The 25,510-nt window shown below is 40.0% G+C and overlaps 1 protein-coding gene and 1 long non-coding RNA gene across 8 annotated transcripts in view; one reads left to right on the top strand and one right to left on the bottom strand.

Moving 5' to 3' along the window:
* Nucleotides 1-25,510, bottom strand: part of LOC123504597 (complexin-like) — a 792,775-nt gene that overhangs the window by 127,812 nt on the left and 639,453 nt on the right. For 2 of the 7 annotated variants that reach the window (XM_045255257.1, XM_045255255.1), the window contains exon 2: nucleotides 22,593-22,946. The exons of the other annotated variants lie outside the window; for them this stretch is intronic. In XM_045255257.1, the coding sequence (XP_045111192.1) occupies nucleotides 22,593-22,629 (37 nt within the window). In that variant the 5' untranslated portion in view covers nucleotides 22,630-22,946. The remainder of the gene's footprint in view (nucleotides 1-22,592; nucleotides 22,947-25,510) is intronic. 7 annotated transcript variants of the gene reach the window in all.
* Nucleotides 1-25,510, top strand: part of LOC123504599 — a 234,131-nt gene that overhangs the window by 63,382 nt on the left and 145,239 nt on the right. The gene's annotated exons all lie outside the window — the stretch shown is intronic.

Here is a 25,510-nt window from a genome sequence, read left to right on the forward strand (position 1 = left end):
ATATGAATGAAGTTCAGAACCATCACTTAGTGCACGAATATCCCAAAGGAACTGATACATTGAAGAGGTTTGAGATCAACACTGCGTGCCATCTAACACAAACATAAAATCTTTCAATGACGTCAGACAAATTATTGATAATGTCATTGCCATATTCTTTGATACACCTCAAAACGTTTGGAATTTCTTGGAAGAATCTTACGTACATTTTATTTATGTGAACTGTGCATGTTTTGCTATAGGTTCTTTCTTGCCACGGAAACTCAACAATCGGAAAAAAAAAGATTTCTGAATGATTCTGCCTTATTTGCTTATCAGCATGCACATAACTATTATCTTGAATGCTTACATACATGATCTAGTAAGTGTTGTGATGTTGTCTTACAACCCAAGTTAAAGAGAAGTTATTCCCACATTTTCAATTTTTGGGTGTCCAGGTCAATGGAGACGAAAACAGCTCGGAACCAGGTCTTTCATTAGCAAAAATTGTACTAAGTCACTAAAGATAACGCGATGAGAGGGCAATTAGAGAGGTCGAGTTTGATGAAAATTTTTTTCCTGTACTTCACGATCACACAGCTAAGTGGGAGCTTCAACTGCGATGAAAGAGATGAAACCTAATGAGTGTTTCAGCCTCAACAACACTGTACGTTAATAACCTTCATGTGAATGACCTTAATGACGGAGAGTTCTTGCAAGCATCTACACGAAGAGCCCGCTTAATTCAGATTCAACCCCAGATTCTAGGAACAGACACCTCATCCCCTGCTTCGTTCTCTATTTTCTCTCTTTAATTATTTGCGTCACGTACGAATCTTCTGCATTAGTCCCGGTCATTGCTTTATCTTTCGTCGCATCTATTCCTTGCATTTCCACCAAGTTCATCTCACTCTCCGTCTCCTCCTCGATCTTCTCGTCCACCTCTCCCCAATATGTGGAGTTAGGGTGAGGAGTGTCTTGTTCTCCCGCAGCGTGCACAGCTCCCGTAGGTCTTGTATTGCATCCGTCATGACCCACTTGCTGCTTCGATGCACATGAATCAAGACATTTCGACGGTTCGTTACACTCCAGCAAACTTGGATTAGGAACGAGGCTGCGATACTGAATGCCATTGTTTATTCAAGTATCTGCCGAGTGCTTTCTGAGACAAGGCAGCAATCATCATACAAGCATCCATCAACTCATCAATTCTACATCATACGTCATTTTTAAATAAAGTAATTCCAGCACGTTTGATTGGGCCCTGTGGTTGAATTAGTTACATCAGCAATATGTCCATTTTAAATCGGAAGCGTATTTTTGCTTTTGCTTCTGCACTGAAATTACTGTTCATAAAACATAGATGAGTATTGGGCCATTGATCTTGTGCGAGTGGCCTGGAGGAGCTCGTCAATCATTCAGCAGTGTTGGCGTGCGGCGGCCAGCGCGGTAATACCCTTGAGGAGGCGCCGGTGCGGGAAGGAGGCAAGCCACTCATTTCTAAGCAAAGTCTGCGCAATCACTGAATATGCGGTCTGCATTTCTCTTTTCCCTCCTCTCTCTCTCTCTCTCTCTCTCTCTCTCTCTCTCTCTCTCTCTCTCTCTCTCTCTCTCTCTCTCTCTCTCTCTCTCTCTCTCTCTCTCTCTCTCTCTCTGTGTGTGTCTCTTTTTTCTCTGCCTTCCTTCCCCTCTGTCTCTTTATCTGCTCAGTCAAGACAAGTGGAATGGAGGAAGTAAGAGGGATTTTCTAAACAAAGCCTACACCGTCAATCTGAACGCTGAGATTGTATATAACTCGCCTTCTGGAGCTCGTTTCCTCTCCCTCCCTTTTAGTTTACTTAGTCAAGAAGAGAAATCTGGGGAAAGGAGGAGGGATTTTCTAAACAAAGTTTGCGCCGTCAGTATGAACACGGAAGCTAAAGGTTATGCGTTCTGGACTACACATCTTCTCTCTTCTTCCCTCATCTGCTCAGTCAAAGGGATGGGGAAAGGGAGGATTTTTTTGTCTTTTTTTCAAGCAAAGTCTGCGCCGTCAATCTGAATGCGATAGTTGCATCCTTGCTCTCACCCCGTTCCTTTTTCCTGCCTACTTCCCTCCCTTCCTCTCCCTCTCTTTTCCTTCGTGTGCTCAGTCAAAAGGAGGAAGAGGGAAGGGAGGAAGGAGGAAAAGTCACAGAGCAAATATTTCCAGCTCGTGGGGGTTAATTGCTTTTCTCAGAAGTAGCTCATAAAAAGTTAAAAGAGAGGTAATTGATCCACGTGGGCCATAATTTTAACCCGGAGAGCTCTAATGCAAACAGAAAACCGCGTGGAGGAGCGCCGGAGTGACAAAGCCGCCCGGCGGGTATGCCGGTGAAGAGAGACCTGAGGCACTAATATAATTTGTGAGATGGAAAAAGAAAATGGAGGAAAAAGCAAATTTGAATATGTCGGCGACCTAATCTCCTTGGAATCTCCAACGATTATTATTTTACTATTATGAACTATTTTTTAGAAGTAATTTCAATATTTCCTTCATTATTTGAGAAGCGTTTGTTTTTTCATTACTGGAACTTCTCTGGAATGTCCATATATATATATATATATATATATATATATATATATATATATATATATATATATATATATATATATATATATATATATATATATATATATATATATATATATATATATATATATATTTCTATTTCTTAATGCATATCTCTATACTCACATCCTGTTTCTATAGCGCAATATCAATTCTTCACTTTTACCTTCTTTATGAATGATCACCAGAATATTTACACTCTTTGGATTAGTTACGGACTACATTTTATTAACGAAACCTTTTATAAAGCTCCTTTTTCATGCTCCTTAATACGTGCGGTTTTATTAGTTTGTGGCCTGTATACTTAGCACAACACACACACACACACACACACACACACACACACACACACACACACACAACACAACACAACACAACACAACACAACACAACACAACAACACAACACAACACAACACAACACTCACACACACACACACACACACACACACACACACACACACACACACACACACACACACACACACACACACACACACACACACACACACACTATATCTTTTAGCCTATAGTCATATATTTGTGATAAGTTGCTGTATCTAGACTAATGTCAGAGCCATAGAATATTAAAGCTAAGCTCCCCTCTCGTTCATACTCTTCTCGTCATGTCTACAGAGAGAGAGAGAGAGAGAGAGAGAGAGAGAGAGAGAGAGAGAGAGAGAGAGAGAGAGAGAGAGAGAGAGAGAGAGAGAGAGAGAGAGTGTTACTAAACAATGCTGCAAGGACTAAACCGATTGTCATAGCTAGAGCTGCTGCAGGGAAAAACGAGAGAAAAAACGCTCTTGTGAAGGCAGGGGGTCACTGGTACCTCCCTAGACTTACTCGTATGAAAAAAGGTTAAGGCTGGCGTAGTGTAGGTTAAGCGAGGCGTGAATGGTTAATGAGTGCAGGTGTGGCCCAACTAGTACGACTCTTTTTATCCCAGTGGTCATTTATTTCCACGTTCTCCTTTGGTTTTCGTTATTGCAGTTTCTCTCCTTTTTTCGTTTTCGTTCATCTTGTTCTGGTCTATTGCTGCGTTTCTTTTTCTTTCTCCTTCTCTTTCTTCGACTATTTATTTTTTCTTTCTCCTCTTCCTCCATCTCATGCACTTTTTTTCTCTTGTATTCCGTCATTTACTCTTTTTTTTCCTGATCTAATCCTCTCTTTCCTTTCTTCTCTTCATGCTTCTTCTTCTACTCTACGTCCACCCACCTCTTGTATTTTTTCCTCATTTTTTCCTCCCTTAATATTCTCATCTTCTTTCTCCTCCTTCTGCTGTGAACACCTGTCTTCCGCCTCCTCCTGCTCCTCCTTCCATCTCTTTCCTGTACTCCTCCTCCTTCTTCCCATCGTCTTCCTCCTCAATAACTTATTTTTTTTCTCTTTTCTCTCCTTTTTCTTTTAATACCATCGTCGTGCAGCCTCATGGCATGCGTCGTTCTTATCTTATCTTGACGCCCTTTCCGTTAAACACTTTTTTCTTCTCTTTTTGGTTTTTTTATCTTCAGGAAACGACTTCTATTTCCTTCGCCACCTTTGCTATCACTTCCCATCTTCTTCATTTTGCTCCTTCGGTTCCTTCTGCTCCCCACATCCTGCTGCTTCGTCACCATCCCCGCCCGCTGTTGTAGTTATCGTTGTCGTCGTCTTCGTTCCCTTCGTCCTTGACAACGTTGGAACATCTTACCTTCCCCTCAGACTTTCATTTTTTCTTTTTCAACATTTTTTTCTTACTCCATAACCGTCCATCCAATCTATTTTTATCTTGTTCCTTTCGTTTACGTCATATTTTCTCTCTTTTCGTCCTCTCTCTCTCTCTCTCTCTCTCTCTCTCTCTCTCTCTCTCTCTCTCTCTCTCTCTCTCTCTCTCTCTCTCTCTCTCTCTCTCTCTCTCTCTCTCTCTCTCTCTCTCTTTGCTGTCCCTCTTCTCTCTCTATATTCTTTCTCTTTTATTTCCTACTTTCTTTCATCCAACTCCTCCTCCCACTTCTTTTTTTTTTTTCAGCAGCTATTGCCATTGTCACCTGCACATTTTATTGTTCCTGCCTAGATATCTGGCCAGTACGCCGTCTGTGAATGCATAGAGACTGTTATGGGTGGGTGAAGTAATATCAGACTGGGAGGTAGTGGTTGGAGCTTCATACAATGCTAGATTTTATCCACCTCTTTGTTGTATATCCTCTTTTTTTTTCCTCTCTCTAGATTCTTGACTATTGTTTTTTTTTTTGCAGGTTTCTTTTTATTTTATTGTGTGTGTGTGTGTGTGTGTGTGTTGTGTGTGTGTGTGTGTGTGTGTGTGTGTTAATGTACTTGTTTGTTCATTATTTATCTGTTTGTTTGCATGTATGTTTGCGTCTGTATTACTAAGCAATCTATGTATGCTCTCTCTCTCTCTCTCTCTCTCTCTCTCTCTCTCTCTCTCTCTCTCTCTCTCTCTCTCTCTCTCTCTCTCTCTCTCTCTCTCTCTCTCTCACACACACACACACACACACACACACACACACACACACACACACACACACACACACACACACACACACACACACACACACACACACACACACACACACACACACACACACACACACACACACACACACACACACACACAACTCTCAGACTAGCAGTTACGAAGTCAAATCTCCATATACCAATTAAACTTCACCGCTACTGAACTGAAATCTACAAATATAAATTGGAACGTTAAGCCACAATAGGATATCTGAGTCTATCGCAGTGTAGCTATAGTCATCAAGAACCTATTGGCTATATCCTGGAAATGAGCTGGGGGAGCCGCTCTTCCTTTGAGGCTGAGTCTCTCCTCCTGCTTCAGTCTGCCATGTAACCCTAAACCTCTTTTCTCTAATGACTTGCAATTGTATCCATCCTCCACTTAAGCATTCTCGCTCTATACTTCAATGAATCGCCTAGCTAGAAATTCAATATCTGCGCAGTCTAGGCAGTGGTAATAAGAGGAAGGGGATTAAGTTTTAATCAATCGTTCTTCCTATTCGAGTGGTTACTTTCTACAGCGGAAGGAATAGTAGGGTAGATAAAAAGAAGGAAACTGAAATCATTGGCATTATTATAACGCCTCTAACGTTTAATTTGCAGCTTCATTAAAAAAAAAAAAAAAACTATCCTTTTCCATCTCCTCATCTACACCACTAACATCCGAAATACACGTACTGGTATATTCACCATACTGCCGTGCCTGAGAGAGAGAGAGAGAGAGAGAGAGAGAGAGAGAGAGAGAGAGAGAGAGGAAAATAAAAGCCAGAAAGAGGTGGTGATGGTGGTAGTGGTGGCCGCAGCTGGCAGTGAGAGGCATTATTCGAGGAAAAATACCTGAGGGAAAAAGAGTATTGTCCGCGGGCACATTTGTAGCCCTGACTGGGTGCTTCTTTTAATTACTGCCCCAGATGGACACGTTAAGGCTACGCTGTAGATGGCATGTCGTTCCTCTCTCTCTCTCTCTCTCTCTCTCTCTCTCTCTCTCTCTCTCTCTCTCTCTCTCTCTCTCTCTCTCTCTCTCTCTCTCTCTCTCTCTCTCTCTCTCTCTCTCTCTCTCTCTCTCTCTCTCTCTCTCTCTCTCTCTCTCTCTCTCTCTCTCTCTCTCTCTCTCTCTCTCTCTCTCTCTCTCTCTCTCTCTCTCTCTCTCTCTCTCTCTCTCTCTCTCTCTCTCTCTCTCTCTCTCTCTCTCTCTCTCTCTCTCTCTCTCTCTCTCTCTCTCTCTCTCTCTCTCTCTCTCTCTCTCTCTCTCTCTCTCTCTCTCTCTCTCTCTCTCTCTCTCTCTCTCTCTCTCTCTCTCTCTCTCTCTCTCTCTCTCTCTCTCTCTCTCTCTCTCTCTCTCTCTCTCTCTCTCTCTCTCTCTCTCTCTCTCTCTCTGTATCCTTCCATCCTCCTGTTCTTTACTGTTCTCGGAATAGGGTTTTGGCTTGACGTTGCCTCCTCTCTGTCATCTCTCTCCATGGACCTGTAGTGTATTTTTCACTGGATTTTTATTTCATATCTTTTGTGTCTTTCTTTTGGCAGTATTCCTAGTGTGTGTTTCAACCAACAGTCTATATGGAGAGGTGGTTCCCGAAAATTTGACTGCGACATGAAAGTAAGAATTCCGCTGGGTTTTTTTTCATTTTTATTTTCTTATATGGTGTCATTACAGTGGAGTTGAGAGAAGCAGTGTTGTTATCTCTTGTGTCTCATAAAAATCATGGGTTAGCGTATTTCAAAGTTCTACATTAAAACAAATGATAATGATTGGCTGACATTAAACTATTTAGATATGTTTGAAGAGGCCGCCATGCATAATTGTGTGTAATAATACGTTTGTTTCCACACTTTCCTAAACTTCTGATATATAACACCTTCACACTTCACTTCATATTCCTAAACGTGTCCGCACCTCATTTCAACAAATTTAGCAGGTTTTAATGAACATTATCAGAACTTTGAAGAGCGTTTTCCATTATTATAGTTGTACTTTATTAAGAATTCTCCATCAGCGAAAAAAAAATAATGAAAACTCGGCCAGTTTAGAAATTGCTCAAATAAAAGAACAACGCATTTAAGAACACGAGCATGTACCTCATTTCAAGAAGCACAGTTTTGCTCTTTCTGATACGATGAAAACGTGTTTATAGCCTTTAACGAAACGAGCAAAGCCTCTTACACCTCATTTACATATGAAAGTGTATACACCTCTGCTCACTTCCCGATTTTCCTCGTTCTCTTCCATCCTTTCCTTCTACTGCTCCCTCGTCTCCTTGGCCCTTCTCCAAGTATTTTTCTTTGTTGTTGTTGTTGTTGTTGATGATGATGATGTTTTGTTGTTTGTGGTGGTGGTGTTGGTGTACCTATCCTCCTTCTCCTCTTCCTCCAACTCCTCCTTCTTCTCCTCCTTTTCCTCCTCCTTCTCCTCTTTTTCCTCCTTCTTTTTCTCATCCTCCTTCTCCTTCTCCTCCTTCTCCTTCTCCTTCTCCTTCTCCTCCTCCTCCTCCTCCTCCTCCTCCTCCTCCTCCTCCTCCTCCTCCTCCTCCTCCTCCTCCTCCTCCTCCTCCTCCTCCTCCAAGTCTACTACTATACGTCAGTCTGTCTTTTAGTTTTTAACCTTCTATGTTATAAAATGCATCCTTCCTCTTCGTTTTCTTCCTTTCTTCCTTCCTTCGTTCCTTCCTTCCTTCGTTTCTCCTGTCTTCTATACGGTTTTGTATTTTCTTCACGTGTTTGCTGATAAATAATGTAGGTGCCTATTATTGTTGCGCCGCACGTTTATGTGTGCTTGTATTTGCATGTTCGTGCTCTATTTTTTTTTCTCTTTTCTCTCTCTTCTTCCTTTTAATTTTTGTCGTATGGTCTATTTTCATCATCGTTTATCCTGCTCTCAATTGTAACTTTGATCCTTCCTCTACTTCTTTCTTTCCATCTCATCCTGTATTTCCTTCATCAAGATAAATAATTACTAGATTAAGATATTTCATTTTCAATTTTACCCAGAGTTACCCTTGATTGATGGATAGAGATAGAAGGTGGATAATGTTGTCTTTTATTATAATGGTTATTATGTGAAAGAGGACCTAATAATTGCAACTTTACTGATTTATTTTTGTATATCTGGAACTAGCGAATGAAGGAAGGGATGAGTTAAAAGGAGTCTCCAACTTTATATTTTTCCCTCCTATGAACGAGTTAGCGTTTAGTTAGTATAAAATAAAATTAGTTAGTATAAAATATCACACCATCTTGTTTTTCTAACAGGACATCACACAATCCCTTTTTGATTCTTTGTTTCTGTGTTTCATTTTCTGGTGCATCTCTCTTTCTCTCCCTCGTTATCCTTATACAGCTTCTCCTCCCCTTTCCTCATTATTGCTATCAGCATCGTTAATCTCATCCCCCCCTTCCTTCTCCCTACCGTCCTCTCTCTCTCTCTCTCTCTCTCTCTCTCTCTCTCTCTCTCTCTCTCTCTCTCTCTCTCTCTCTCTCTCTCTCTCTCTCTCTCTCTCTCTCTCTCTCTCTCTCTCTCTCTCTCTCTCTCTCTCTCTCTCTGTGTGTGTGTGTGTGTGTGTGTGTGTGTGTGTGTGTGTTTGTGTGTGTGCATTTGTGTGTACGCGCGCGTTACTATTAACATCACGTCGTTTCTGTTTGTCCTTTTCCTATCGAGAACTCTACTTCTTCATGCTCCATTAGCTTTCACTCTCTTTGAGCATTACGTTTCCTCTCTTCCCTCATCTCCCTGGTTTGCCTCCTCACTTTTAAGTTTAACCACCTTCCTTTTACGTTGCACGCTACCTAGTTCCTTTCCTTACCGCTCTTCCTCCTCCTCTCTTATCATCTAATCACCTCTCGTTATTCCCCCCCTCGCACCACCATCACCACCCTTCGTCCGCCGCAAGTGCTCGCTTACCGCTTACCTTCCTGCCTCTTTCATTTCCGCGTTATTTCCTGGGCCGAGCATCTCATCTCCAGGCATTATGAACTTACACCGCTCGATTTCTTCTTCACTTTGCATTACTCTAGGGAGATGGCGTGCCTAGTGGTGGCGGTGATGGGGCAGAGAAAATGAAAAGAGCTGAAATGTATGTGAGGAAGTGAAGGTGCCAAGGGGCGAGGGATATCAAGTAATGGAAGGAAAAGAAAGAGCTGAAGTGATGTCGAGTGAGGAACTGAAGGAGATATTAATCTGAGAGTGACAGGTGCTACACTAGACTTGGCGAAGGGGTGTGATAAGATGGCACAGATAGACAGACAGAGGGGAGAGAGAGAGAGAGAGAGAGAGAGAGAGAGAGAGAGAGAGAGAGAGAGAGAGAGAGAGAGAGAGAGAGAGAGAGAGGAAGGAAGAGAAAAGGAATATGAAGGTAAAAAAAGATACTTCGAAAGAAAAATAAACGAATCCTTCCCAAAAGAAATCCCTTTAAGTTCTTTGCCTAGAATGAAAAAAAAAAGAGGAAAAACAAGAATAAAAAAAAAAAAAAGGCACCGGGAAATGAGTTAAAGGAAGGATATTTCGAGGCAATTTTCCCCATCTTGATGATCTGGTCTACCTGGCGCCGCCCCAGGTGTGACGAATCTTAACAAGGTAATCTGTGAAGGAAGTGGAGGGTAGATGGGAAGGAGATGAGGAGGCTGGCTGGTTAACACATCGCATCGGACGTTCACTTAGGGCACCGCGACAGCCTGTTAAGGGACGAGGAATGTATTGAGGTTTTCCCGCCATTCCTTTACTTTGACACATGAGAGAGAGAGAGAGAGAGAGAGAGAGAGAGAGAGAGAGAGAGAGAGAGAGAGAGAGAGAAGACGGGTAACACTATCATATCCTCGAAATAAACCACTTAATAGTTCTTCTAACAAAACTATTTATTTTTGCGTGAGAGAGAGAGAGAGAGAGAGAGAGAGAGAGAGAGAGAGAGAGAGAGAGAGAGAGAGAGAGAGAGAAACTTACCGTAAATATCCTCCAGAAACAGTCCAGCCAACATTCCTCCTCCTAGCATACCTATTTTTATCACTGGGGAAATATATCTCTTCAGTTAAAAAAAAGAAAGAGGCTGCAATTATTAGTTCGACATGTAATTACTACGCGGCATTATGAGTCCATTGCCTTCCCTCAGGTGTAGCGTACATGCTTCCTCCCCTACCATTAACGTGGACGATTATACCTGCGCGGGGATCAGAAGTAACAGCAGTGGGGGCGGCGTACATGGGAGTTGGGAGTTTGGTAGCGTGTGGGAGGCCTCATGTATTTCTGCTGGCCCAGGAGGGGAGCAGGAAGTTATTATGAATTATCTGCGAGGTCGCGAAAGGTTAGAGGGTGAGGGCTGGCAGGAAGGGGGCAGTGTAGGGCATGAGGAAGGGGAAGGATAAGCAAGGAAACGCCACAAATTATGAGGGAGGGTATGGGAACGGGAAGTTTGGAGATGGAAGTAAATGAGGATGCAACGGTGATGGGAAGAACGAAAGGTGGTTATTTTTTTTACATATTTTTCCCTTTTGTCATTTCTTTTTTTTAGTTTGGGAAGGTAATGTCTAAAAAAGTTTTATCATATACTTGTTATTTTATGTTGTTTATGTTCTTTTATTCATTATCATTAGTTAATCAGTCCATCTGTTTGTATATTGACTTAGAGATTTATCAGTACTTCGTGTTTCAAACAGATTTCTTTTTAGTAACATGAAATATTTATCAGAGTTGTGTGATGTTAAGGAAAAAATTGTCATCTGAATGATCTCTTTCCGTTGTGCAAGAGGTCATTATATTTTCTTTTTTCAAATGACTAAATAGAATTGTGCCATACTTTACTAGCACTTGTAGCACCATTATCAGCATCACCATTACCCTCACCAATGACTCATTATCACCGTTTTATGTCGGTCAACAAAAAAAAAAAGTTTTCTTTGTCCATCATTCAACCAGTTGATGGATTTTTTTATTTCGTTTCATGTGACACCAGAAAACTTAATGAGAGGTCAATATTTGTTTCTATTAATGGGTCTCTGTCACGAAAATGTTCCGATATTTTTGTTGAAGTACGAAACCTGTGACACCATTCAAGTCACACTCAGTAGTAGTAGTAGCAGAAAGAACCCGCGTGACGTCGAAGGGGGTAAGGGATTAGAAGTGCTGTCACTGTCACTAGATTGTATCAATACACTTATCAACACAAGACACACCCAAAGAGAGAAAAAACAAAACACACACACACACACACACACACACACACACACACACACACACACACACACACACACACACACACACACACACACACACACACACACACACACACACACACACACACACACACACACACACACACACACACACACACACACACACACACACACACACACACACACACACTTTTATTTGCCAAATACGTTTTAAAGCCGCCATATTTCTGCCTGTAGTCAAAGTGCTCTGTATACCTGCACGTCAATGATTTGTTTTAATCACTTTGTTCTTTCATAAGGACTAATTTTAGAAGTTTTGTGGATGACCAATGGGATTGTTAATGGTTCTTTTTCACGTCGAAAATCATGAAAACACCTCTGAAATCCTCGTTAACATCCATTAAAACCGTGTTGAAAGGTAAAAAGCCGTTTCAGAATGCTTTTCATTGTCTCAACTCCATCGATTCAGTCTGAGTTCAACTATGAATGTCTTGGTCTTGCTGGCAGTAACATAAATCATATTGAAGACTTAAACCAATATGGATTTGTTATTTGATTTACTCTTGGTCAACATAGGATCAGAATTTCTTCTTGAATATGCCCGAATGTTTATTGTGTGAAACTTTTCTCCGGTATGTATTTTAAAGTGTATATTACTATTATTGGTTACTGAATAAAAAAAACATTCAATGAATTTGTACTTCTATTAACCACAGAAATGTTGCAAGTGTTTCGGTGGTGGTGTGGGTGTGAAGCGGAGGTCACAGATCCTTTTCCTGAGGTCTTGGTGAGGAGCGATCGAACCCATCCTCGCGACTCGGTGACGCCAATAAAGAAGTCTCCTCGCGTGTTTACCGGAGCGACTAACTCAAGTCTGAGAAGGGAATAACCTTTCGCTTTTCCTTCTACGTGGCTGTCTGGCTTTCCAGATACCTCCACTTCTATATAACCAAGTGGCAGTATTTTTTTTCTGAATTTCTCCCACGTTTTAGAGAACTCACAGAAGCTTAATAGAAGTAGTTTCTATTGAATATTAAATTTTGACTGCAAGAGAAACACAGGAAGCAACAGGCAGGTGTTGTTAGTGTCATTCATCGAGATAATTTCATTATCAACAAGTAAGAAAGCTTGAGAACTTGATACCTTTTTTGAATTTTATATGCAGATTTCTTTAACATACTGTAATGTCTATTCTGAGGTGATAATTGTATCTTTATCATTGTGTTCGTGACCAGTCACTGCAGATGGAGATTAGATCGATGAGTGATACAAACATATTATTACTACCTTCTACGTAAATAGTCGTAGCTCTAACATAGATCAAACATCCATGTATTGTTGTTAGGAATGTGTTTTCACACAATTTCTCTTCAAACTACAAAGGTGCCAAAAACCAGAAATCGTGTTTAGTTTTCGCCTCTATAAGACTTTGGTCCGTGAATCTGTGATATTCTAATCTCTTTCTTCAGATACGTTTCTCATTTTTTTAGACCAGAAAAAAATATTTTTAGTCGTAACAGGGGTAGGCTTTTGTGTTTTCGTTGACGTGAGGCCGCCAGAAAGGTGTTTATTCCTCGAGCGGCCACTACAAAGAGGAGAGGCCGCCTTGTTGTTAACTGAACGAGACTAAAAATAACTTTATTGTCCCTTGTCCTACACCTCCTTTCTTTCCTCTCTTCCTCCTAGCTGCCATCACTCCGTCAAGTCAACATCCCTGAAATGGTCCCATCGGCGGTACAGTTTGCATTACTCAATACGTGTAAACAGAGTCGGCCGCGGGGTGCAAGGCGGTCCTGTGTGGCCATGCTCCTGGAAGTTGTGAGTTGCCTTGTGGAAGTTAAAGTGCGCTGGTGCTGTTATTGGTGAAAAGATAGGCGTGGGTCTAGCTCAGTAATAGTGATAGGTGGCGGCTCAAAGAGGGGAGGAGATAAAAGAGTGGATGAGTGAAGAAAGGAATTGTGGAGAAATGTTAAAAGCACAAGGCCGCCTGGTGGCTGCTGGCATAGATGGCACTTAGCTGCTGAAGGAAAGGAGAGACAAGGGAGACAAGAGAAAGAGGGGAGGAAAGATAAAAGTAAGTAGACCAAGAGTGAACGGTGAAGAAGAGAGTGCAAGTTTTCCGAAGCAAGTGTGTTATCCGATAATGGAAAGATAACATAAAATCTGACAAGAGCTATAGCTACACTTTTTTTTACAAACCGGAAAAGTGATTACGAGGGGAGCCAATACGCATTCCGAAAAAAAGAAAAGCTGATCGTTTCATCACACTCTTGGCTACACTAGGTAACAGCCTTACTTTCAAACGCTTTGCTGCTTCACCTTGACTATCGTCTATAGCCAAATAGATGATTATCGGGATTCACGAAACTGTTGCTCGTGTTAATAATGTGGAAGTTTGGTTTATCTGACACGAACACTGTAAAAAAAAAAAAAACTATAAAATTAGTGTAACTTTAGCTAGAGTCTTTGAAATAGTGGAGGTGCTGACCGATGTATTTCAGAATAAAAAAAAAAAAAAAAAACCCTGCTAATCACAGGCTGCCTTGAACATGCTGTCCTATTTCGCCGTCATCCTGCAAAGTCTGCAGAAAACAGCAGCCGCCTAACTTTCGGCTAAAGAAGGAGAGGGTTCCACAGTCATGGCTACCTCGTGAATAGTCTTTTTAATGCACTGTGCTTGTACGTACGTGGTTGTCGCGAGTAAGGGGAAAGAAAATGGTAGATTTGGTCGTTGCAGTCATGATGGACAGAGAGAGAGAGAGAGAGAGAGAGAGAGAGAGAGAGAGAGAGAGAGAGAGAGAGAGAGAGAGAGAGAGAGAGAGAGAGAGAGAGATGGAGATGAGAAGTAAGATATGGAACTGTATAGACACCCCAAAAATACGCTGATGATGTGAATGTATTCAAGAAAAAAAGGCTGAGAGTAGAAAGAAAGACTTACAACAAGGCAGCAAGATGGAGAGTTGTAGGGAAGCAATTCTAGATGCCTCAAGTGTTAGGAACGAGGTCGAGAGGGTGAGACTGGAGAGACGGAGGGGAGAAGAGGTGAGGATTAAGAAAAAGGTGGTTTCAGTGAAAGAGAAAGAGGTGTGTAAGCGAAAAGGGTGGGAAGAGTGTGGGTTGTGTGGACGGAGGGAAGACGTAGGGAAGAAGGGAAACGAATACTGAGGAAGGTATGGTGGTAGATGAGGCGATGTAAGGGAAGGAGGAATGGTAGGTAAAGGGAGACTCTACTTCCTATTTCTAGCCACATCCTTGTGTTACCTCCGTGTGAATCCCAACGCCACCACAATTTTTTTTTCTTACCAGGTTGGCCAGATTTTCTCTCACCTTACAATATATTTTTTTTCTGGTCTTGCTCATATTTCTAATATTTTTTTTTCACTTTCATTACAACAACAATGTAAAACTACACATATAATTAATCTGAATTTTCTTTATCTTTTTACTGATGATTCAGAATTCTTGTTATTATTATAATAATGGAAATGCCTTTCAAAATTGCGCAGTAACTTTCACGAGGCCCTGTTGAAATGTAAGGGATATGGTGACAAAATATTTAGAAATACGGTCCTATGGTAATGTGTTTCAGGTAATGGATGTTCCCGTGTGCCCCTGTGAAGCGCAGCGCACATAACTTGTCGCCGATGATTTAGGGTCAGATATATATTACATTATATATTGGGATAGGAAGTAAACACTATTTTATTCCCACACTCATCAATAATCTAACTGCTAATTGGTTACTGTGTACCGTTTATTTAGCTGATGGGCGAGAATCAAGTTATTAACATAATTACCGGTGATTTATAATAGGGGCCTCTGACAACAGCGGAAAATAGTGGAAATATTGATGTGTTATTCGTGCGTTCGTTTGCAGATTGACACACACACACACACACACACACACACACACACACACACACACACACACACACACACACACACACACACACACACACACACACACACACACACACACACACACACACACACACACACACACACACACACACACACATACATATATATATATATATATATATACTTTATATATATATATATATATATATATATATATATATATATATATATATATATATATATATATATATATATATATATATATATATATATATATATATATATATATATATATATATATATATATATATATATATATATATATATATATATATATATATATATATACTATATTGATATCTGATTATCAACCACTTCATATATATATATATATATATATATATATATATATATATATATATATATATATATATATATATATATATATATATATATATATATATATATATATATATACTGATATTGATATCTGATTATCAACCACTTCAAAGAAATACAAAGAAAAAGTAGTTTTGACTAAATCTTGATGGCAAGAGAAGGTAAATCAGGATGCTCAGTTGTGTCTTGGAAGTGAGGCCAATGTCGTAACCACCTGGTAGGGTTCATAGGCATTGTCAGGCTGGGTTCACGGGCCGTTGGTGGCACTCTGACCAGATTAATTGCTGGCCTCTCTACGCCCCTCCTCATCCTCTTGCCTCCGCCCCGTGATCACTCGACACACAACGGCCACTTGCCGCCCGGCGAGTGTGGCCACGAGTGGGCGGCTCCAATTGTTGTAAATCACCGCCGCGTCACAAGGGTTTCAACTGCAAATACGCTCATGTTACTGGTTGGGATGTAGCAGCGCTCGAGTTCGAACCCTTCCACACCAACCCTACCCCTCCTCGCTGTCTTGTTCTCTGTGCACAGTTCTGCCGCACAACGTTTGCAGATTTTAATTCAATCACGCCATCCTCCCCAAGCTCTCAATCAACAATTATGCATTTTTCCACGCCATTACGAGTCCCCTGCCTGTGCTGAGAATGGCTGCATTTGGCATCGCCCTCCTGTCTGCCACAGAGAAGTGTACATCAATTCTTTGTTGAAATGTACGTAAGTCAAAATATTTTTATAACTTGTAAAAGCGAACCGGTTACTGATTTACTGTTGGAATTTCATAGAAATATATGTATCGTTATTGCGATTTGCATGCTGCACAAATTTGCTTTTATCACAAAATAATCTATGTTCATTCAGCTGTAAGTCATCACATGTATTTACAACTAGCATTTCATTACTTGTATATATATATATATATATATATATATATATATATATATATATATATATATATATATATATATATATATATATATATATATATATATATATATATATATATATATATATATATATATATATGCAATTTTGTAAGAATTCGTGAGAGTTCATGGAAGTGTAGAGGAGGATGGAGTGCATCAGGCTTGGTGGACAGGTCTTTGCCAACCTAAGATTTTCCCTGAGCCTTGCTCGCCACCACCCTGGAAGTCTCGCGCCTCGGCTAATGAACCCATCTTCCCTAAAGTGCGTGACATCCATCTTCATTACGTGCTGAGACATAGTCTTGGGGCCACTGGGATATTGGGTGTTGCGTAGAGGGTGTTGTAATGACGGGGGATGTGGCATAGGAGGAATGGTGGGAGCACACTGGGAATAGCTATCTATAATGGGAGGGGCGTTGAGGATGGACATGGAAGATTGTTTATATCATAATCATGAAAAGGATGATGGCTCTTGAAGCAAAGGTGCTATGCTGTATGAATAAAACTATTGTCATATCGTTAAAGGATCGGCATTTTAATGCCTTTATCAGTGGTGTGCATGTTTACAGTTTCTAGTTTATCATCATAGTCCCTAGTTTTTCTTAATAGTACCATGCTATCGGAGCTACTAAAACGGTTTTACTAATAAAGCTGGCTAAATTCCAATAAAAGCAATCTTAATGTTTTATTATGTCTGTCTTTGAATGTAAGTGGTAAAGATGCTAATAGTGAGATGTAGTAATGGAATTGGTGATCTTAGTAAGTATAGAAGTGGAATGGATTTAGTGAGAGAAATTAGACTCGAGTGGAAAAAAAACAAATACAGGGGAAAAACTGAGTTTAAGAGAAAACTTTTGAGAGTGAAATAGGAGCAGTGGAAAATATAGAACAGGACAGAAAAAAGGGAAAAGGAATTCCAGTCATAGAGAATCAGAAATATATTGCCTGGAAACAAACTCCCTTAAACTAAACGAAGCAGAAAAAGGATGAGGATGTGGAACAAAACAAAACAAAAGTGACTATTATAACCTTCCAAATAGCAAAGAAGAAAAACATTGAAGTCTCCCATCACCGAAAAAATAAATAAATAAAAACGTAAAATTAACACAAGTTTAGAACTCCGAAAGCTTTAAGGAGAACATAATCAAGTGAGCGGATAGGTGAGCTCTGGCTTTGGAAGAGATCAGATGGCTATGGAACCATAAATGATGCTGCCAATAAAAAAGAAAATGATAGGATAAATATACTACAGAGCAAGATTTAACCGCTGCATCAATCTGTACGATTCATAGTTAATCGTTCTTCTTTAATTTACACATATTCAGAATAACTACATGCGAACAAAACAAGTATTAATTCTTTCTCTTATAGGGATAGTAAAAAAAATCTTATTAATATAGTTTTTTCTATAGTAGAACCTTCCCTTTTTATGTTCCCAATGAATGCCCGTCCGCTCTGCAGCCCCACGCACCCACCAAAAAAGTATCGCTTGCGTTATTTTTTTTTAAAGCTTGGTTTCTTCTTTCCCTTCGCCTATCCGAAGCAAGCCCCGCCCTCCAATATCCTATAACACCGTCAGCTGGTGTGAGGATCAACAGGGAACGTTCTGTGGAAAAAACATGGAACCGCCCCCCCCATGTAAAAACGCTGCTTCCACAAAAAAAAATGTGTCCACAAACTACGTTTTAAAAAAGCATTTCACCGCAAGACTCCGGGAATTCCTTTATAGAATGTTGAGAGCCGGAGCGAGTGGGAGTGTTTGGAGGCCCCGCACCACCAACACCAGATGGTCCTGGCATCTCCCATGTCCTCCTCATTGTATTTTCCTTTATAGCCATTTGCTGCTTTTTAACTTAATATTTATTTTTCTGAAGGAATTTTCTTTTTCCCGCCACGTTCCTTTGGCTCTGGAGGTGTATACACGTAAACTAGCTTCGAGATCGCTGGAAAGAAGAGAGATGTCTCGAGTCTTCTCGCGGGACGCCCGTTTCATATCCTACACGAGGATCATCCATATCCGAATAGTTTGCCTGCAGGCTTCCCGGCCCAGTTGAAGTCAGGCATAAACTCAGGCATTCTTAGGTTCTCTTTCAATTCAGTGGAGGAATTCATCCGTTTTTCATTATATTGTACCACCGTGAAGAAATTATTGAAGACTAGTTGACTATATTCTCTGCCATCGTATGACCAATTAAGTTACCATTATTATTAATGTTATTTTTTATTATTATTATTATTATTATTATTATTATTATTATTATTATTATTATTGTTATTATAATTATTATTGTTATTATTATTGTTAATATTATTATTATTATTATTATTATTATTATTATTATTATTATTATTATTATTATTATTATTTATTTTTTTTACATTATTATTCTTATCATTATTATTATTATTATTATTATTATTATTATTATTATTATTATTGTTATTGTTATTGTTATTATTTTAATACTACTACTTCTCCTACTACTACTTCTAACGGTGGATATGGTGGTTCATTAGCTGTATTACAATCGTATATACACCATCAAACTTGGAAGAAAATATGGATAATATTCTTATTCTTGGTTAATAAACTTTTTTTTTTCTCTGTTAATAATCATGAGCTCTCTCTTGTCATAATTTCACGCTAGCTAATGTCAGGACGGATAAATGTGGATATCATTGTATCGTATTGAATTTTCCGTGAGTATACTTAATCCGTATCACTTGGATAAGATATCATTCATTGATTTTAAAGGTATTGATTCTCCCCAATCTCTGTTAGTAATTTATTATATAATTTTTATTCCTATTTTCAGACAGTAAACATCTCCTTTCCTATAATTGACTCCCAAAGAAACATCAGAAAGGATTGTTTACTCTTGCAATAGATGCGAACACACACACACACACACACACACACACACACACACACACACACACACACACACACACACACACACACACACACACACACACACACACACACACACACACACACACACACACACACACACACACACACACACACACACTCAGACAACATTGCGGAGTATGCGGGAAAAATTCAGTGGTTAGTAATGCTGAATAGTAATGCAGGAGATGGAAATGAGAAGTGATCACTCTGGACACGAAGTGATAGGTAGTTATAAGAGGTGATGGCTGGTTGTGGTTAGTGATGGATACCGCCTGTATTGAGTAGTGATGAATGAAATTATGACTCTTGGAAATGCGATTATATGCTGATTTTATGGCTGATGTACTGGCATTATTATTATTATTATTATTATTATTATTATTATTATTATTATTAGTAGTAGTAGTAGTAGTAGAAGTAGAAGTAGAAGTGGTAGTAGCAGTAGTAGTTTTATCACTAATTTTCTTAAGTGTTGTGGTGGTATGGTTAATGGTGGTGGTGATGGTAAAATATATTTACTCTCTCATAGGAGGGATAGGCGCTGTGTTCATCAAGGAAGTATTGGTGATAATGTTAGTAATAATGGAAAGAGAAACAGAAATAGTTTTAGTATAGGAAGAATACTTTATTATTTTAGTGGTACCGTTTGGTCTTGACGGTCGTACTGGAAGAAGTTAAAGTGGGGTATTGACTGAGTTGACTAACATTGGTGTATAACTGAAGAAGAAACAGTTCACCAACAGAATGGTTGATAACCGGAAAAGGCTAAGTAATCAATTTAATAATGCACATTTCATACATAGATAGGGACGAGACATAGGTGTAAGCAAGTTTGTTTTACAGAGACGCTGCCATGGGTAGGAATTATGGCTATTTGTAGTTTCCTTTGTTCCAGTTTTAATGTTGATGCATTTGAGTCTAACAATGGTCTTATAGCAAGTGAAGAGCTGGCGCAGTGTCTTGAGCTTTCAACGGATATTGACCGGGGGTAATTAGTACTTCAGAGACCCTGTGTGTTTCCTCAATCTGTGAATGCCTTCATTCTCTGCGGATCCCAGTAATGCTTGTTAACTATTAATGCTTGTTTTACTAATAGTAGCTAAGTGTATCCTGTCAGGACATCATTGTTAATTGACACTGATTAGTTATTGTCTTATTATTAAATAAATCTTAGTCTACCTCATGCGCTGGTGGTGATTCAAGAGCCTTATGCTGTGCTGGCAAAGAGAAGCGCATGCTGATTGAGCTGAGCCACCAGTTGTGTTCCTCCCTTAGCCGTGCGAGGCATGCAGGCACGCTCTAAGACCGCTTACAGTCCCCAGTCCGAAAAGCCGCCATGTCTCACTAAGGAGCGTTTACTTAAATATACCTGTTTTGTATGACGCCATCAGACTTGTATGCGCAAGTTTCTTTGCCATTACCACCGTTGAACTAGAGACAAATATGATTAATGACAGTAGGTATATTCTGTTTTATAAACCTTTACAGTAGATACAATTCATTTGTTTCTCGTATATTGTACAGTAGCTTAAGACACAACATTACTTATGAAAGTGAGATGTCCAGGCTGTTTTGTGTCTCACTCCAGTCGTGGCCAGGTTTTCTTTTCCTGTCCTGAATAAACACTTGTTCAGTACTTCCACCAGACACCTGCCTAATAGCTATGTAATGGAACCTGCCTCTGCTCGGCTTCCTTTGTGATAATGACATAAATTGTATTTTTGCTCTATACTTGTTTATTTAAATTACAGTTTCTCAGCTTAACTTTTCTTGCCATTTATTACAATGTTGCAAAGTTTGCAACGTTGCTCAAATATATAAATCGTGAGTAAGCATTTTCCTTACATGCCACATATTTTTGCTATTCTTACGTGCTTTAGTGCTTGTCTCGTGCAAGACAGGACTACGGCAAATTTTCGAAAAAAAAAAAAAACAGTACAATATTATAACGCCGTCTCCTCTTTTACTAGCATTCGGATGTTTGAAATTGCAGTATCCATGTCAAAGTCCTTAAATGGTAGGAGGGTAAAATTGTATAAACGTGACAAAAAATTGCTCTAGGCAGTGGTTCTCAAACATGTTGGACCATAAATCCTTAAATGGTGAAAGAAACGCACGACCTCCGCTCTCCCCTAAAATACTACTAATATGGTACACAAGCACAGCGGCTTTCAAACACTTAGTACATACATGTCATATCTTGTACATGATTCCTGCAGAGCAGAGTGTAAGCAGTATAAGCGGCAAATCAGCTAGTGAGTCATATAATTCACAAAGTGTTTTATAAGACAAGCAAGGGTATCATTTCACATTGGTCATTTGACCATCATGTCTAGATTGAGACATGGACACAGTTACTGATAATTGTAGTTGTAAACTGCTTCATATATTGTGGAAGTAAGTAAGCCACTTCGTGGGGTGCCATGCGTGTTTTGGCAATGGCTGTTGCTTGCTGGGCCAACGTCTATCTCCTGTCCACGAAAAAAGTAAGTTTCTTGTTTTATCAACATGAAGATAAATATGTTATGCAAATATCTTTGAATAAATTTTTATGTGCTTCAGGGTTTCGTGTGCAAGCACGTCTGAAACACGGCACATTCAAGGTGATACTCCTCTTTGACTGCGATGCAGGTGAACTGCATGAAAATGTATATTTTGACACTTGGATAGGTAGTCAGAGTCGTCAGTCCAGAAGCGCTTTAACTTTATTCTTGCCTGTTTTGTACTCTAATGTTTATCTGGAAGCTTGTCATAAGCTATTTCACAACATTTGCTAATACCTCTGTTTTATATGGGTCCAGATGTTAATCATCGCTTAATGTTACAGCGATATTCAGCTTTAAAAAATGCAAACTGATGTGGCAGCTTCAAAAAAATAATCATGTGCTTGTAATAGTCCTAAAGTTCCTAAAGTATCTTGATCCACGTTTGAGAACCACGGCTTTTGCGGAACATATACAGGAAGTCTATATCTCAAGCTGCGAAGGAGACTGTGCAAGGTAGCGAGAATAGGTGAGGCTGTACAGGTGAATTAGATAATTTTAGAAAAATACTTAGAAAAATCTCGTTCTCTGCCCAGGTGACACCAATGTTTGAAGTGAAACACTGATCGGCAGAGGAGACTAGTATAAAAAATACTGGATGTTACCGTGCTATAAGGGGGTCATTCCAATCGGGAGCTCAGCCATGCCGAAGATCGATGTGAAAAAAGATATATGAAAAATTGGAAATATGAACGTTAATGTAAATATGCTTACTGGTCACGGCACTGACGGGATTCAGCATTCCAAACATGATGAAGACGTTGAGTGTTGAAGTCTTTGCTTGTAGATAGATGGGGTGTCGGAAGCTAAGTGTCTTGGAGAAGGATAAGGAGGTTTGACCTTGGTGATTGTGTGTGTGTCAAATTAATTTGTAGATTTATTAGAAGAGAGTAAAAATTTTGAAGAGGGAGTGGACACGCTGAGGTGTTGAGGTCCACAAGAGAAACCAATGAAAGCAGTAGAGCATGAGCTGAGGGGACGCTAGCAGTCGGAAATGACACACACACACACACAGGTAGCAGACGCAGGCGCGGAAGAAGTAGCGGTCGCCTTCCCTTCACTAGATCACTGTAATGAGAGAAGAAGTGGTCTTAGCAGGGATGGCAACGGGTCTGGGCTGGGTGTCGTCATGGGCGAGAGGGAAGAGAAACCCACCCAACAGACAACCGATGCTGCCAAGATATACTTAAAAATAACTAAAGGTACACCTGTGTGGAAGTATAACGACTGGCTCTAAGGCACACTGAAGTTGTATCGACATTGATTTTGACGGGCTTACATTTTCAGATGCGTTGTGTTTCATTCAATGCCGCTCAGTATTGTACTCGTACCATTGCTCGCGGGCAATGTGTTAAAATGAAAATATAAATTGCAACAAATGAATAGAGAGAGAGAGAGAGAGAGAGAGAGAGAGAGAGAGAGAGAGAGAGAGAGAGAGAGAGAGAGAGAGAGAGAGGATAGTATAAATAAAAGGCATTTTTTCTAAATTCCTTGTAATAAACAAACCAAATAAATAAAAGCATGAGAGTGCGCTAGCAAACAGTGAGTCAGTCATGACTTCTCATGGTGGAAAAGATACCGCTTATCGTGCTGTTGGCGCTGTGCACGAGGGGCGAGTCTTCATGGCATTCCTTTAAAAGGGAATTAGAAAGCCAACGCTCCCGCTCGCCTCTCTACCTTTCTCCTTTCTCAGGTAAATATTTGCTGAAGCTTTCCCCTCCGTGCGTGCCTCCTCTGGGACTCAACGGCGTCCCGCTTCCTCTGCCGTCTCTTCTCTGAGCACTGCATCGGTGGCTCTTTTTGCTCTGAATGCGTGTTTCTGTGATGATCGATTTTACTTCCAAGCATTTCTCCTCAGTGATCTCCTAAACAGTGGAGCAGAACGTCATTATGACCTTGAGTTCTGTCTCTGAGTTAGCGTGGCACCGAGGCATTCACGTGTCCTCAGGGTCAGGCTTAAGATCCTTTGGTTGCAATGGACGCACTTCAAATTACCCCCAGCAACCCTCTGTGACTTGTGTGCTCAGCGGCTCCTCCATAGAGGCTTCTGTGGGGGCTGCTCCTTTCATCATTCCCCGACAGTAATTTCGTTCTCGGTTCACCAAAGCTCATTTTGTAGGATCGCTCCTCCTCGGGCGAACTCTTACATTATGAAGTATGTGACTCTCTTACATGCCCCGCAGGACTTCTTTATCAGGGGTACCAATTACGAGGTCGAAAAAGAAAGAATTCCATTATAACCGTTGGAACAGAAGGTCTACATATTAGAAAGAATGGAATTGAAAAGATTTCCCAAAAGAATATCTGTCTGTGATTGTCTATCTATTACCTGCATGAGAGTGTATTTGCATATCTACACACACACACACACACACACACACACACACACACACACACACACACACACACACACACACACACACACACACACACACACACACACACACACACACACACACACACACACACTGTGCACGTACTTTGCTGGAATATTTGTAATAGTTATCACGATATCATCATCATCATCATCATCATCATCATCATAAAGAAGATGAGAGTACATAATTACGCTGATGATTCTAATGATATTACTGAAAGACTGGGCTGTTTATTTGTTTATTTAATTTTGCTTTTATTTATTTATTTATTTTTAGTATTCCTGTGCTTCCATTAGTACCAGAGCAACGTAGTGTTTTGCAGGTACGAATAATCTCTTAGTGTGGAATTGGGATAAGTTGGGGAAATGCTTATGCAAAGTCTGCCGTTATCCCTGAGTGAATAATGAATGAGAGTCATAGTTCATAGGCGAGTGCGGCGTGAGTGTCATGTTTGCATTATTGAGCAGCACGGTAAACTTAGTTGTGGTATTTTTCATGCGTTCGTTCCCGGCTGCTCCTCATTACTGCCGGCCAGATAAAGTGTGATGAAGTGCGCGGCGTGACGAATAGCAGCCATATATGATGCTCTTAGTACTTACAGCGCCCCTGTTTTTCATCCTACGTAACCATACGGAAGAGTTATTTATCAACACCTAAATATGGAACTGGCACATATTTTTGTGTGTATTTGCACAATTAGAAAAGTGTTATTTACGTTTGGTCGCCGAGATAAGGGATTTTCATTTGTGTATATTTGAATAGTAGAAACATAGATATATAAATGAATAAATAAATAAAGAAAGAAATAGTGGAAATGTTAAATACTCAAACATTTTACTAGATTTATTTTCTAAAAGGTGGGCTTATGACGATATATGATAACCAAAGACCTTTTATTGTATGTGAATTAGACTACTGTAACTGCCAGCTGATTTTGGTGTGTAGAGGAAACTGTTACACGACCTGGGAGAATGGTGGGCTAGCCTACCGTATTGTAAATAAAAAAAAACATCCTATACATTTCTTGATTTATGGTTACATCTGTCTATATATATGCCAAACTCTGTGTCTTTGTCTTTTTCTTGTTAATTTTATCTCTTTGTATCTGTCGATATGTATGTCTCTATCATTTTAACACACACACACACACACACACACACACACACACACACACACACACACACACACACACACACACACACACACACACACACACACACACACACACACACACACACACACACACACGTCCTT

The sequence above is a fragment of the Portunus trituberculatus genome, chromosome 16 (genome assembly GCF_017591435.1).
Source record: "Portunus trituberculatus isolate SZX2019 chromosome 16, ASM1759143v1, whole genome shotgun sequence".
Classification (NCBI taxonomy): domain Eukaryota; kingdom Metazoa; phylum Arthropoda; class Malacostraca; order Decapoda; family Portunidae; genus Portunus; species Portunus trituberculatus.